The sequence below is a fragment of the Dendrobates tinctorius genome, unplaced genomic scaffold (genome assembly GCF_039654945.1).
Source record: "Dendrobates tinctorius isolate UK_male_01 unplaced genomic scaffold, ASM3965494v1 ptg000184l, whole genome shotgun sequence".
Classification (NCBI taxonomy): Eukaryota; Metazoa; Chordata; class Amphibia; order Anura; family Dendrobatidae; genus Dendrobates; species Dendrobates tinctorius.
Genome location: NW_027361851.1, coordinates 4,126,122 through 4,141,628, shown reverse-complemented (window position 1 = coordinate 4,141,628; position 15,507 = coordinate 4,126,122). Strand labels below are relative to the sequence as shown.

Below are 15,507 nucleotides of genomic sequence, written 5' to 3'. Positions count from 1 at the left end.
AACACGGACACAAGACTGATTTCATCAACCAAGGTCTAATTTTAATCAGTATAACGGCCCCAATCTGACAATGTCTGTAGTTTACTAAGCAAAATCCTACTGACCGATTCGCTTTAAGCACTCTGCTTCTCCAGGCCAGGCTCGGCTGTCCATTTTGAGCATGGGGGGCTTTGAAATTTTGCCCCTTTCTTCACTTTCCTGCATTGGCGGTTTCCTGTCTTCTGGTCAGACCCAGAGTCTTCCAGAGGTCAAGTAGGTCATCCTTTAAACCCACTCCCTCTGGGTGTTCCTTCGGTCCGAGTGGTAAGCCCTCTGGTTCTGGGGGCAATAGAGGAGTTAACATATGATGATTGAGATTTCGTTCCTCCACTTACCCCCAGAATAAGAGCCAGTTTCTATCAAGGTTCTCCACCTCAAGCAGGAGTATCCCTGAGGGTTCCTCCTCCAGAATATTTCAGAGTGTTCTATTCAAACCTCTTCAATATCCCCAAAAAGGATGGTTCGATACGACCCATTCTGGATTGAAGACTAATTAACAAATAGGTACGATCAGTATAATGGTTACTGTGTCACTAACGTCAGTTGCGGCATTCATGGAGACCGGGAAGTTTCTGTCTTCGATAGACATTCAGGACGCCCATATTCATACACCTATCCTTCCGTCTCCTCAGCGATTTCTTTACTTTGCAGTTAACCAGGATCACTTTCTGTTCACAGCTCTTCCCTTTGGGCTGACTAATTCTCAAATTCTTTGGGAGGTGGTAATTTTCTACCTAGGCAATATTCTGGTAAAGGCACCTTCCTTTTTCCAGAATCTGGAGAGTTTTCAGATTGTCTTAGATTCCCTGGAACAACTCGGATGCATTGTACACAGGGTAAAGTCCGCATTCGTTCTAACACAGCACAGCGGCTTCATTTCCTAGAAATTATATTTGATATATTTCAGGCGTCAAACTTCCTTCCAGAGAAGAACAGGCTAGCCCTGCTATCCTCTGTCTGTATTCTGAAATGGCCAGAGAGACGTTCTCTCCGGTTTTGCATGAGGGTCTTTGGGAAGATGGTGGCAACAATCGAGGCAGTTCCGTTTGCTTAATTTCATTCAAGGCCTACAGGACATACTTTTGACCTTTTGGGACAGGTCAATACAGTCTCTAGCCAGTCTCTAAGGCGATGGTTGACATCAACCCTATTAATCCGAGGTTGCTCCTTCCGCCTCAACCAATGGCAGGTTCTGACCACAGATGCCAGCCTTATCAAGTGTGTGTGGGGGGACATCTTCCAACACTTATCTGTTTAGGACATCTCATGGTTCTCGGTGTCCCCCAACTGAGAAATTAAGACATTTAGTACTCAATGTAAAATCTGCTTCTCGCTAGTCTTCATTGGAGGACACCTCAGCCACCTTTAGTTGCCTAGTTGGGCGGGCATTTGTTTTCTTCTCTCAGAGTGCAATTGAATTATTTTAGTCCTAATGAGTCAGTTTGTTTTACTTCTGCTTTCTCACTAAACTGAGGGAGCCTGAGACTAGCAGGCAAGGTACAGTCTGCTGGGGAGAAGCCAATTTTTATTTAGAATATACTAAGTGTCAGCCTTCAAGTAGCAGCAGACTATCCCATGGTTACTGTGTCTCCAATGAAGATTATCAAGAAACACATTTTATGGCACCAAAATCTTAATTTTTGGTTCGAGTGCGATCTGACAAAACATCAGATCGCACTTGGCCCTTCAAAATTTATGGATGCATGTAAACCATCAGATTTTCACGAGCTCACATAATGGAAAGATGGAGACTTTTTTTCCCATCTTCTTATCTGAGAGATTTGGATCACACTATCACCACACGCTGATCAAAGTCTGATCAGAATGTGATCAGAGCATGATTTGCATAATCAACCCAATTATCTCAGATAATAAAATACATGATTGTCTGCACCTAGCCTAAGAAAAAGTCATCAAGGTAAATGTCCTGGACAACCACTTTTTAAATCTGAGAAGAACCTGAGCATATTTTTGTGCAATACAGTTGTAACGTTAAGCCGATTCCATGTCTGTCAGTGCCAGAGAACATATTTTATCATCTAACCGCATACTCATCTCTGATTCACATAAATGGAATTCTCTTCTTTTTTGGAGGAATTGGATCAGATGTTAAACTGTCAAAGTATCCTAAAAAACAGATGACAACTCAAGTCAGTTTTATTTCTAAAGAGGATTCTTGCAGTACAATGGAAATAGAGCAGCCTTGGCCAAGTGTACCCTCAACATCCGGTGGTGTCGCACAGCCTAACAGCACTGAGCCAGTGAAAGTGCTGGACAGGTCTTGTTCACCTAGAAGTCTAGACTCTCTTCTATCTAAGGAAAGCATAGACTCCCATTCTGTAACACCTGCACAGCTCCATCACAAACACAAAGCCAAAACGAAACACCAGGACAAAGAGAAAAGAAAGAAAGGTGCCAAGTATGAGGGGGAGAGGATTTCCCATCTGGTCAAGCAAAAGCCATTCACTAAAGAGGTGAAAGAGGAGCCGAAGGGAAATGGGAAGACTAGCGATGAGTATGTCTTGGAGAAACTGCTGAAAAAGTCCGGTACGTGTTGTTCAGTAATGTGTGTTATGTTCTAAATACAGCTTGTAAATTGTTTCCATCTCTAGGATGACGAGGTGGGGGTTGAGGTCTTCTTTGGCAATATGGCCCATCTTCCACAACAAAGTCCTTTTTAAAAGAATAGCTGGGAGATTTGAAGTGCAGTGAAAACTTGGAAGCAACTCAGCAGTTAAGTGGAATTTGCCCACTGATTCATGTTACTCAACCTATCGGCAGCATGAATCAGAATACCGGCTTCTGTAGTCTACAGTGGCTTGCGAAAGTATTCACACCCTGTTTTTTTTGTGTGTGTTTTGTACCAATTTTCTTACATTATAACTTGTGTTTAAATATTTTGGTAGTCTGATTTGTGTGTGATGCATCAACACTAAATAGTCTAAGTTAGTGTATGATAAAAATATAGGCATAAATTAAATTTATGGGATCATATGATTAAATATTGGCATGTGCATATGTATTCACCCTTTTGCTGTGAATCGCTTAAGAATTTCTGGTGCAAGCAAATACCTTCACATGCTGAGTGAAAGGAAGTCCCCCAAGTGTAACATGGTCTGTCAGTATATACACATCTTTTCTGAAAGGCCACATAGGCTGCAACACCATTAAGAAAAAGGCACTAATAACCAAACACCATGAAGACCAAGGAGATCTCCAAACAAGTCAGGGAGAAAATTGTTAGGGTTGGGTTATTTAAAAAAAATGAATAAATAAATCCCAGTTTCTAATGATCATCTGGAGCACCATCAAATCCATTATCATGAAATGGAAAGAACATGGTACCACAACAAACCTGCCAAGAGAGGGACACTCCCTAAAACTCTCAGCCCAGGCAAGGAGGGCATTAATCAAAGAGGCAGCACAGAGACCAATGGTAATCCTGAAGGAGCTGAAGAGTTCCCAAGCAGAGACTGGAGTATTTGTCTATATAGAGGTGGAATTTATTGAAGAGTGGGTAGAAAAAAAAACATTACTTACACACAAAAAGGAAAGTGTGAAGAATATTGGGCATATAATTTCATGTCAATAATTTGTATCATATTTGACATGGGATTATAAAACCCCTTTCCTTTGTGCAGTTGTAATAAGACACGTAGCTCAGCGGGGAGTCAAGCCTCAAAAGGCTGAGTGACAGAACTTACACCTAGAGTCATCTTAGAGTTCATGCAGTGTAACTGCTTTGTTCAGACAGCTAGGATTTCATAATGAGACTATGGACTTACTGTATGTCATAGCCATACACTGGTTACATTTTCGTGATCTATGGAACGGGCTGAACGCCAGGGTCTTGATCCGTTATAGCGCCCCATGGTGGGGAGATTTGTAGAATGGCTAGTAGCAGTCAGGTAGCAAAGCTGTGTTTGGTCTCAATGAGTAGTATTAGCCCGGCCGGATCCAATGGGGCTAAAACCGCCTCCCTGGGACCATCCTTTTCAGAGTTATAACCCATTGTAGTTTTTGAATGAGTTGCTAGAGGCAAGGGGAGGGGATTTAGGTTCAGCCCAGGGGCCAGTTGGGGAGTGACCCAATGGTGTTGAATGCTTTTGTAAAACATGGCATATTGTTTTTTCTCTGGGGAAGTCATGACCACGCATTGTTTGGGGATAAGTCAAGGAACAAAGGGGACCATCCATGTGGCAGGCCCTCCCCCACAAGCCATGTCTTTCATCTGACTGGTAACTGACTCTTATGTTCTGCATACTTTGTCCTACTTCTATTGTATTTGCATGTCTGACCATTTTATAGGTATAATTGTTATGAGCTCATTTTCTGCTCCACCAGTTGAGAGTTCTCCTTCCGTTCTCCCTCTGGTGGTGACAGGAGGTAGTGAGGTTGGTTTAAGTGGTAGTGATCTGCCACCTGATGAGGAAGATAACGATTGGATCTCTGGAGTATCAGACTGGATATAAGACAGCCGACGCCCTATCCTGGTGCTGGTGATTCAGTCTGCTTCTCAGGTCTTGGACTTCAGCTCTCTTCCAGTCTTCTTAAGTTAAGTTTGTTTTTTGCTAATGTTCACACTTGCGCTTGTTGGTCAATTCAGTTTCTTGTGTGGTCAGCTTGCCCCTGCTGGGGCTATGCTGAACTCCACTCCTATTTATCTGTATTTGCCAATTTGCCTTTTTGTCCCTTATTAGATTAGCCTCTTTTTGCTCTGTTTCAGAATAATTCAGAGTGCTGATATAGTGGGAGAAGTCTAGTGACTTCAGGGTTAATTTTGCTATCAGACGTGTTGGTCATTATTTTGGTAGGGTTTTTTGGCAGATTGCAGACAGTGGCTTTCCTTTCCTGTCCTTTCTAGTTAGTCGGGCCCCATCGTTTGCTCAGCCTATTTTCCTGCCTGTGTTTGTGTTTTCATCTTGCCCATCAATACATGTGTTGGGGCTGTCTTTTCCTTTGGAGTCTGCTCTGGGGCAGTTAGTTTTCCCTTTTCTTGCTTTAGGTTTATGTAGTCCTCTGGCAGTGACGAGGCATCTAGGAACAACGTAGGAACGCTCCACTGCTACGGTTAGTTGTGTGGTTAAGATCAGGAATCTGCATAGTTACCAACCTCTCTGGTTTTCTGGGACTTAGCTTTTTGTTGTTCCTCCTCGATGACCCATTCATAACAGAATCACCAGCCATACCGCAGATTCTAGGGTACTCAAAAGCAGGGAAAAATTGTTTAAGGGAAAAAGAAAGGAAAAAAAAAGTGTCAGAATTTATTTTTTTTTGTATATTTTTTCCTTTTTTTTTTCCTTCTGGGGCCGTTTTTTCCCCTAATGGAGATTAAGCAATTGTCTGATCGTGTGGAGCAACTTGCTGCTGAAGTGCAGGGAATTTCCACCTACCTCTCATTCAGTCACATGCTGCTGAACCTAAGATTCCTACTCCTGATGTGTTTTCTGGGGATCGGTCTAAATTTCTGAATTTTAAGAATAATTGTAAATTATTTCTTGCCTTGAAGCCTAATTCATCGGGGAGCTCTGTGCAGCAGGTTAAAATTGTTATCTCCTTGCTGCGCGGCGATCCCCAGGATTGGGCTTTTTCTCTGACACCTGAAAATCCTATTTTGACTAATGTGGATGCATTTTTGTCAAGCTTTGGGGTTGTTGTATGATAAACCTAATGCCGTTGATCAAGCTGAGAGAACCCTGTTGGCATTAGACCAGGGTCAGGATCCTGCAGGGTTGTACTGTCAAAAATTCTGAAAGTGGGCGGTCCTTACTACATGGAATGATAGTGCATTGGCAGCTCTATTTCAGAAAGGTTTGTCAGAGACCGTAAAAGATGTTATGGTGGGATTTCCTGTTCCTTCTGGTCTGGATGGCTCTATGTCATTAGCCATTCAAGTTGATCGGCCTTTACGTGAACGTAAAACTACACGGGAGGCGCTGCCACCTTTTGAACAAATGTCTGAACCTATGCAATGTGATGGGGTTTTGTCTAGGGCGCAACGTCGGGAGTTTAGAAGGCGTAATAAGCTGTGTTTTTTCTGTGGCGACGCCTCTCATACTATTTCTGTCTGCCCTAAACGAGAGAAACGTTTTGCACACACATTTGCTGTTGGCAGTATACAACCTAAGTTCCTTTTGGCAATTACTCTGATCTGCTCCTTGTCCACATTTTCCACTAAGGCTTTTGTGGATTCAGGAGCAGCTCTGAATCTGATGGATTTGGACTTTGCTAAACGTTGTGGTTTGTCCATGACGCCTCTGCAGACGCCTATTCCTTTGAGGGGTATTGATGCCACTCCTTTGGCGGAGAATAAACCTCAGTTTTCGACCCAGGTGATAATGCGAGTCACCCCAGACCACCAAGAAAATTGTAAATTTTTGGTGCTGCATAATTTACACGATACTATTGTTCTGGGGTTCCCCTGGTTGCAAACTCATAACCCAGTTTTGGATTGGAAATCTGTCTCTGTGGTGAGTTGGGGTTGTCAGTGTGCTCTTAGGGACGCTCCTGTTTTCTCCACCTCTCCTCAGTCTCATGATATTCCTGATTCTCTGGCTGATTTCTCTGATGTATTTAGTGAGAGTAAGTCTGCGTCTTTGCCTCCTCATAGGAGTTATGACTGTGCAATTGACTTGATGCTTGGGTGTAAATTTCCCAAGGGTCGGCTTTTCAACTTATCTGTACCCGAACATGATGCTATGCGATCCTATATTAAGGAGTCGTTGGAGAAGGGTCATATTAGACCATCCTCGTCACCTTTAGGTGCTGGGGGTTTTTTTGTGGCCAAGAACCCGTTACCTCTGATGTCTGATTTATTCTCCAGAGTTAAGAGTGCCTGCTGGTTTACTAAGCTTGACCTCAGGGGGGCGTATAATCTTATTCGCATCAAGCACGGGGATTTATGGAAGACGGCGTTTAATACTCCGGAGGGACATTTTGAGTACCTGGTGATGCCTTTTGGGCTCTCTAATGCCCCTTCTGTCTTCCAGTCCTTTATGAATGATATTTTCTGAGACTTTTTGGATAAGTTTTTGATCATCTATCTGGATGATATTTTGATCTTTTCTAGTGATTGGGATTCCCATGTGGAACATGTCCGGACTGTGTTCCGGATTTTGAGGGAGAATTCCCTGTTTGTTAAGGGATCGAAGTGCCTCTTTGGTGTACAGAGGATTTTATTTTTGGGATTTATCTTGTCTCCATCAACTATTGAAATGGACCCGGCCAAGGTACAGGCTATTTATGATTGGGTTCAGCCTACTTCTTTGATGGCTCGCCAGAAGTTTTTGGGTTTTTCTAATTTCTATCGAAAATTTATAGGTAATTTTTCTAGTATTGTCAAACCACTGACTGATCTGACCAAGAAGGGAGCTGATCTGCTGAATTGGTCTCCTGAGGCTGTCTCAGCATTTCAGGAGCTTAAGCGGAGATTTACTTCAGCTCCAGTTTTAAGGCAACCTGATGTCTCACTTCCATTTCAAGTGGAGGTAGACGCTTCTGAGATTGGTGCAGGAGCTGTTTTGTCCCAAAAAGACTCTGTGACTTCTAAGATGAATCCCTGTGCCTCCTTTTCTTGAAAGTTTTCCCCATCTGAACACAACTATGACGTGGGGAATCGGGAATTGTTGGCCATGAAATGGGCATTTGAGGAGTGGAGACATTGGTTGGAGGGAGCTAGACATCAATTTGTGGTCCTCACCAATCACAAGAATCTGATTTATCTGGAGTCGGCCAAACGCTTGAATCCTAGAGAGGCTAGATGGGCCTTGTTTTTCACGCGTTTTAATTTTGTGGTCTCTTTTCTTCCGGGCACTAAGAATGTTAAGGCAGACACCCTTTCTAGGAGTTTCTTTGCTGATTCTCTTAATGTGACCGAGCCTACTACTATCTTAGGTGAGGGGGTAGTTCTTTCTGCCATTTCGCCCGATTTGAGACGCGCCCTGGAGGAATTTCAGGAGGATAAACCTGAGCGTTGCCCTATGGGAACATTGTATGTTCCTGACCAGTGGAGAAAGAGAGTGATGTCTGAAGTCCATTGCTCCGCATTGGCTGGTCATCCAGGTATTTTTGGTACCAGAGATTTGGTGAGTCGGTCGTTTTGGTGGCCTGCCTTATCTCGTGATGTCAGGAATTTTGTACAGTCCTGTGGGACTTGTTCTCGGTCTAAACCCTGTTCTCGTTCTAGTTGGTTGCAGATGCCACTGCCGGTGCCCAAGAGGCCATGGACCCATATCTCAATGGATTTTATTTCTGATCTTCCTGTCTCTCAGAGAATGACTGTTATCTGGGTGATTTGTGATAGATTTTCGAAAATGGTCCATCTTGTACCACTCCCAAAGTTGCCATCTTCCGCTGAGTTGGTGCCCTTGTTTTTACAACAGGTGGTTCGGTTACACGGGATTCCTGAGAACATTGTGTCCGATAGAGATGTCCAGTTTGTTTCCAGATTCTGGAAAGCCTTTTGTTCCAATCCGGGAATTCAGTTATCCTTCTCCTCCGCGTTTCATCCCCAGACCAATGGGCAGACTGAGAGAACAAACCAGACCCTGGAGTCTTATTTTAGATGTTTTATATCTGCTGATCAAGATGATTGTGTCTCTTTTTTGCCCTTGGCCGAATTTGCGCTGAACAATAGAGCTAGTTCTGCCACCTTGATGTCATCCTTTTCCTGTAATTTTGGGTTTCATCCTCAATTCTCTTCAGGGCAAGTGGAATCTTCGTCCTGCCCAGGTGTGGACACTGTGGTTGTGAGAATGCAGCAGATATGGGACCAAGTGGTGGATAAGTTGTCACTCTCTCAGGAAAAGGCCCAGCGTTTTTCCAACCGGCATAGGACCATTGGTCCCCGGTTTAAAGTGGGTGATATGGTTTGGTTGTCGTCTAAGAATATTCCTATGAAGGTTGCATCTCCAAAATTTAAGCCCAGATTTATTGGACCTTAAAAGATTTTGGAGATTCTTAATCCTGTTTCTTTTCGATTGGCTCTTCCAGTTACAGTCAAAATCCATAACGTATTTCACAAGTCACTGTTGAAGAGGTTTGTTGAGCCAGTAGTTCCTGTGGCGGCACCTCTTGACCCTGTATTGGTTAAAGGCAATGTGGAATATGAGGTAGAGAAAATATTGGATTTTTGTGACAGGAGGTAGTGAGGTTGGTTTAAGTGGTAGTGATCTGCCACCTGATGAGGAAGATAACGATTGGATCTCTGGAGTATCAGACTGGATATAAGACAGCCGATGCCCTATCCTGGCACTGGTGATTCAGTCTGCTTCTCAGGTCTTGGACTTCAGCTCTCTTCCAGTCTTCTCAAGTTAAGTTTGTTTTTTGCTTATGTTCACACTTGCGCTTGTTGGTCAATTCAGTTTCTTGTGTGGTCAGCTTGCCCCTGCTGGGGCTATGCTGGACTTCCACTCCTATTTATCTGTATTTGCCAATTTGCCTTTTTGTCCCTTATTAGATTGGCCTCTTTTTGCTCTGTTTCAGAATATTTTAGAGTGCTGATATAGTGGGAGAAGTCTAGTGAGTTCAGGGTTAATTTTGCTATAAGACGTGTTGGACATTATTTTGGTAGGGTTTTTTGGCAGATTGCAGACAGTGGCTTTCCTTTCCTGTCCTTTCTAGTTAGTCGGGCCCCATCGTTTGCTCGGCCTATTTTCCTGCCTGTGTTTGTGTTTTCATCTTGCTTCACCGTCAGTACATCTGTGGGGGCTGTCTTTTCCTTTGGGGTCTCCTCTGGGGCAGTTAGTTTTCCAGTTTCTTGCTTTAGGTTTATGTAGACCTTCGGCGGTGACGAGGCGTCTATGAACAACGTAGGAACGCTCCACTGCTACTGTTAGTTGTGTGTTTAACATCAGGAATCTGCAATCTGCGTAGTTACCAACCTCTCTGGTTTTCTGGGACTTAGCTTTTTGTTGTTCCTCCTCGGTGACCCATTCATAACATATAACCATTGTGTATATAGTGTATTGTATAATGTGCCTTTAAGGCAGTTAAATATATCATTTATCTCAATCCAAAAATTCACACGTCCGGTTCCCGGCTTAACTTTCCATGCTACTGGGACTGGTCTCTGTCCCAATAAAATACCTTTAGCGGACTGTGCTTATATTTAACAAGGAACTGGCGTCTGCCCTACCGGGCTTACCAGGCGCCGTTTCACTGGTGCTAGCAAAAGGAGCCTGTCAAACTTGTTGCGAGTGTGGTGCCACATCGTCTCACTTCCCCGTGCCTTCCGGGGCCCATGTGGACAATGGGTTTCTCTATAAAACTGTACTAAACTGACCTTGTGTGTCCCCAGGGGGTGCGGAACATCACGTTGGTGAAAATGGGGAGACCGCATTGTGATCCTTTTTGTTGTAATAGTGACGTAAGGCGGGGTGGCGAGGTTTGTCACAGTAATGCTTGTTGAGAGTTTGCCAAAAGACATGTGGGAGACTCTCCAAATGTATGGAGAAAGGTGAGACCAAAATTGACCTTTTTACCCACCAATGTAAATGCTGTATCTGGCACCAAACCAACACAGCTCATGACCCCAAGAACACCATCCCCACAGTGAAACATGGTGGTGGCAGCATCATGCTGTGTGGATGTTTTTCTGTAGCAGGGACAGGGAAAATTGTCCGAGTCGAGGGAACATTGAATGATGTGAAATACAGGGATATTCTTGAGCAAAACCTGTTTGCCTGTCAGTGATTTGAGACTGGGATAGAGGTAGAGGTTCACCTTCCAACTTGACAATGACCTAAAGCATACTGCTAAAGCAACACTCAAGTAGTTTAAGGTGAAAATTGTAAATGTTTTGGAGTGGCCTAGTCAAAGCCCTGACTTTAGTCCAATTTAAAATCTGTGGTTAGACTGGAAGATTGTTGTTCACCAGAAGAAACCATCTAACTTGAAGGACCTAGAGCAGTTTTGCCTTGAGAAATGGTCAAAAATCATAGTGACAAGATGTGAAAAGCTCATAGACTTATCCAAAGCGATTTGCAGCTCTAATTGCCACAAAAGGAGGCTCTACAAAATAGTGCTTTTAGGGGATAAATAGTTATGCACATTGAAGTTTTCTGTTATTGTGTCCTATAAAAGGAAAACCAAATGTTCACATTTATAGGCATATTCTTTACATGGACTGATTAAAACCCTCAAAAAAAAGTGAAATTCCTGGTTGTGGTAGCAAAACATGCAAAATGGGTGTAAATACTTTCGTGCCAGCCACACTACATTTATGGTTTACAAAGCTCCAATCCAGGAATACTTTCACAAGCCACTGTATATTTATTGTTTCTAAAGCTCCAGTCCAGCAATATCGTCGCCAAGTCTCCCAGTCTTGTATTACATTGTTTTACCACATGAGCGCTGCAGCCCATCAGTAACCTGTAATGGGCAGCAGTTCTTAAACTGCTTTCAGACATTTAAGGTTCGTCCAAAGTAGGTGTGAGCTGAATATTATGCTATGCGAGCCCTGTTGCCAATATCACGTGAGCCCTTGGAGACCCACTTCAGGAAGCGAGTGTTTACTTTATTTGACACTGGGAAATAGTATTTTAGAAGGGCTTATTCGTGTAGTGGATAGCCTCTTTAAGACTAATTTGTTACTGCAAATCATGTGCTCCCTAGGTGTTCACAGTGTGATGAAACATGATGTCATTATGGACTCATCTAACCCTGATTATGTGCTCGTTGAAGAAGAAGCAAGTAGAGTCGCCCAGGAGGCTTTGCGAGTTTTAAAAGTTTCTCGCCAACGTTGCAATGCTGCTTCATCTGGGATCCCAACATGGACTGGGACCAATGTTGGAGCTGGTACTAGGTGGGTGCTTTGGGAAATACTAATGAATCCTAACGTTTTGTGTTATTTGGAATTGATTAAGTAATAAACGTTTTGTCATTTTAATCTTTTGAATGAATTATTACAATAGTGTAGTGTGCATAAAAGAAAACAAAGTATTTTCATTGTTTCTCTCTTTGCCATGTAAATAATGCCTTGTTCAGTGCATGCACAGATTGTCTCCAGCCTTCTCATAGGCCATTATTGGAGCCAGATCACCATTCTTATCAGTAACTTTAAAGAAAAAAGGAAAAGATCAGCCCACCAAAAATGAGTCTGAAAATGACCAAGGATTGAGGCGGTGTCCGATGCACGGATCTTTGGAAAAATGGAAGAATGTAATCCAACATCGGAACTGATAAAAATTCCACTGTTTATTCAAAAATGAATACAAGTATAAGGGTTAAAAACCCATAGGAAAGACCCAGGACATTTAAGACTTTAAAAATTTTGGACCATACTTGTTCTTACTCACGGGCATAATAAATGAAACATCCTGGCAAATAAATACTGATTTCCTGGAACTGACGATACATGAATGAAAATTTATTTCCTTGATTACACATTCATAAAACAAACACAAGACTAATCACAAAATAACACAAAAAAATCGAAGCGCTGAATTTGTAGTTTTTCTTTAACACCACCCTAAAAACATAAAAGCCAGTCAAAGCACTATATTTACCGCAAAATGGTACTGACCAAACTTTCAGCTTGCCACTCAAAACCACGAGCCCTCACATAGCTCAATCTAGAGAAAAATACAAACCGTACAGGTCTTGAGCCCCGGTCACACATAGCATCTCACCAGTGATCCCGACAACGATATGACCTGGTCAGGATCGCTGGTGTCGCTACATGATCGCTGGTGAGCTGCCAAACAGTGATGAGGACCAGCAACGACGCGGGTAGCAAGCAGCTGGAGAGCAATGATCAGCGAGCTCCCAGCTTGTATCCAAGGTAAACAGCGGGTTTCTAAGCGCCGCGCAGCGCTTAGAATCCCACTGTGTACCTTAGATACCAGTGTGCTGGTGCTGGGAGCTGGTATCCAAGGTAAACCTCGGGTTTTTTAGCGCCGCGCCGTGCTTAGAAACCCGCTGTTTACCTTGGATACCAGCTCCCAGCGTGAGCACGCTGGTATCCAAGGTACACAGCAGGTTTCTAAGCGCCGCACGGCATTTAGAAACCTGCTGTTTACCTTGGGAACGAGCTGGGAGCTCGCTGATCGTTGCTCTCCCGCTGCCACACGCGATGCGTGCTGGCCAGCGGGAGACCAACGATCAAAAAAATGTCCAGGGCTTTCGAGCACGATCAGCGATACCCGGCAGGGGGCCCGTCGCTGATAGATGTCACACACAGCGATATCGCTGGTGAGATCGCTGTTGCGTCACAAAACTTGTGACTCCGCAGCGATCTCGCTGTGTGTGACAGGGGCTTTAGACAATAGCTACACAAAACAAACTTCAACTTTAAAGTGGTTGCCCACTACTTGAACAACTTGATCTAAATGTTTGGGCCCTATAAAATAAAAAGCCTTCTACTCTCCTCCCATGCCAGCGCTGTTCCTACGGTGTCAGCACTCACTCTCCCAAGAGATCTTGTGCTGCTGCTGTGATGTGTGACGCTGGTGCCCTTCAGCACTGGTGTCACACTCTCCAGCTTCGGACCAATCGAATATGAAGAGGAAGTGTGGGCTGCAGATGACTTCCTTTTCATGCTCAAGTCGACAGAAGGTGGAGACAGTGACACCAGCACTGTTTGGGAACCGACGTCATGTCACAACATCTGGAACGCGCCAGAATGGGAGGTGAGATTAGCTTTTTTATTTTATCAGTGCCAAAAGTGGGTATCAGAGGGGGTTGCACAAGTATTGGACAACTTCTTTAATTAAAAAAAAGTAAGTTTAGCTTTGCTGTAATATGGACCTGGAGAGGTAACCAGAGCTGCAGTGCTGATATAGGAGTAAACATATCATCCCAATGTTCTCCTCACCTTGGAAATCAGGTTTTCTTGGTGCATTTCTCAATTTTCAGCTGTAGATGGTGCTGTGTGTAAATATTTTTTTGTTTCCGTGTGATAAAGATGCTTACGTCTTCATCAGACATTCACATTCATTCTTCTGTGAGAAAATACAGTATTTCTTACAACTTTACCTAACATTTTGTCTTTGTTCAAATTTGTTTTTCTTCATGTAAGAAAATCTGTTTCTCGTTGGTCCTATTAGGGGACACTGTGACCATGGGATAGTCTGCTAACACTATTAATGCAACTTATTAAAAATTGCAGACTATACCTCGCCTTCTAGCACCAGGTTCCTCAGTTTTTCATAGCCTTAGTTGGAGGCAACTGAGGTCAGTCTCAGTCCTATTTTAGGCCTTTAGAGGCCAGGTTAGACGGTAACATTTTCTTTTTCAGATGGATTGCTTTTAGAGTAACACGGTGTAATTGTGCACTGTTTCACCCACGTAGCAGCGGAGAGTACAGGCTGCATTGTTCGGTCAGTATGCTCTCTTGCTTTTACTGCTAGACTGTGTACTTTGACAAAGTTGGCGATCAGTTACCGCGATGGTGGTCTTTTAGCCTCAAGGTCTTCTGCCCGCCCATCATAGCATGCGTCTTTTGCTTGGAGCAGAAGATGGAGTCTGGAATGCCCAACTTCTAGCCACAGGATCAAGCTTCTTCAAGACAGTCCTTGAGGTCTGGGTTTCAGAGTATTAGCTGTGCTTCCATCTTTTAACCTCCTTTGAGAGCGCTGGCAAAGTTTGTCTCATTTGGGGATTAGGGCAGGTTGTTCAAACAATCGACCTCCAGGGAGTGGGGAGATCTTAGGCCTCTATGGGTTTCCCAGTAGCCTACTGCCTACAATAGAGCTTCCTCCAGTAGGTGATAGGTCAGTGCATACATCTGGGCTCTTCCACATTCCAAAGGAATCTTGGTCTTTCCTTATTAGGGCAGGATTCTCTCACAGCTTGGACTGAGTATTTTGATTGCCAGTTTGCTAAGGATTCTCTAGTTTGAGTATCTACTGGCTAACACGGTAGAAAGATATACATCTTTCCTGTATCTAGTTTGAGTACAATATGCCCTCAGACATCTCCCATATTATCCAGACAGACCTTTTCCTAGGTTGTCCTCTCCTACCCAATTGTTTCTTTGTCATTTAGTTTGCAAGAAGTACTGTCGGGTCTGTAATTTGAAAGACTCCAGTCCTTTCTGATTAGGATTGTCTGTGTAGGAATAAGGAACAAGGTCCCAAAAAAGGTCACTTTTCGACCATTTAATTTAACACCTCTTTTCATAGGTGAGATCTTAAGGGCAACACTCGAAGGCCAATTTCTTTTTGCAGGTCGAAATTGAACTAGGGCAGACTCCCTAGAGGGAAGTTCCTCCCTTAGCTATCCTAGTCCAGCGGAATTTATCTTATAGCCCTGGGGTCAGGACTGCTTGACCGGGCAGGAAAAACTCCTGGCCACCAGATTATTTCCTGGGATCCGGATGACCTCTACGGGTCTAGTCATCCTGTGGTCCTCCCCCTTTTGTGCTGATCAGATAGATCTCTACAGTTCGTGTTTTGTTTTTTTCGGTTTTTTTTTTTGCAAAATGGGGGAGGTAGGGAATTTCGTTTCTCCTTCTCCGGGATTGAGCGT

At 43.6% G+C, this 15,507-nt stretch overlaps 1 protein-coding gene across 3 annotated transcripts in view; it reads left to right on the top strand.

Annotated features, from left to right (window-relative positions):
• The window catches only part of ERCC6 (ERCC excision repair 6, chromatin remodeling factor), a 258,882-nt gene that overhangs the window by 233,740 nt on the left and 9,635 nt on the right, over positions 1–15,507 (top strand). For 2 of the 3 annotated variants that reach the window (XM_073552073.1, XM_073552074.1), the window contains 2 exons: positions 2,134–2,586; positions 11,653–11,842. In XM_073552073.1, coding sequence (XP_073408174.1) covers positions 2,134–2,586; positions 11,653–11,842 — 643 coding nt within the window. The remainder of the gene's footprint in view (positions 1–2,133; positions 2,587–11,652; positions 11,843–15,507) is intronic. The other variant, XM_073552075.1, reaches the window with a different exon arrangement.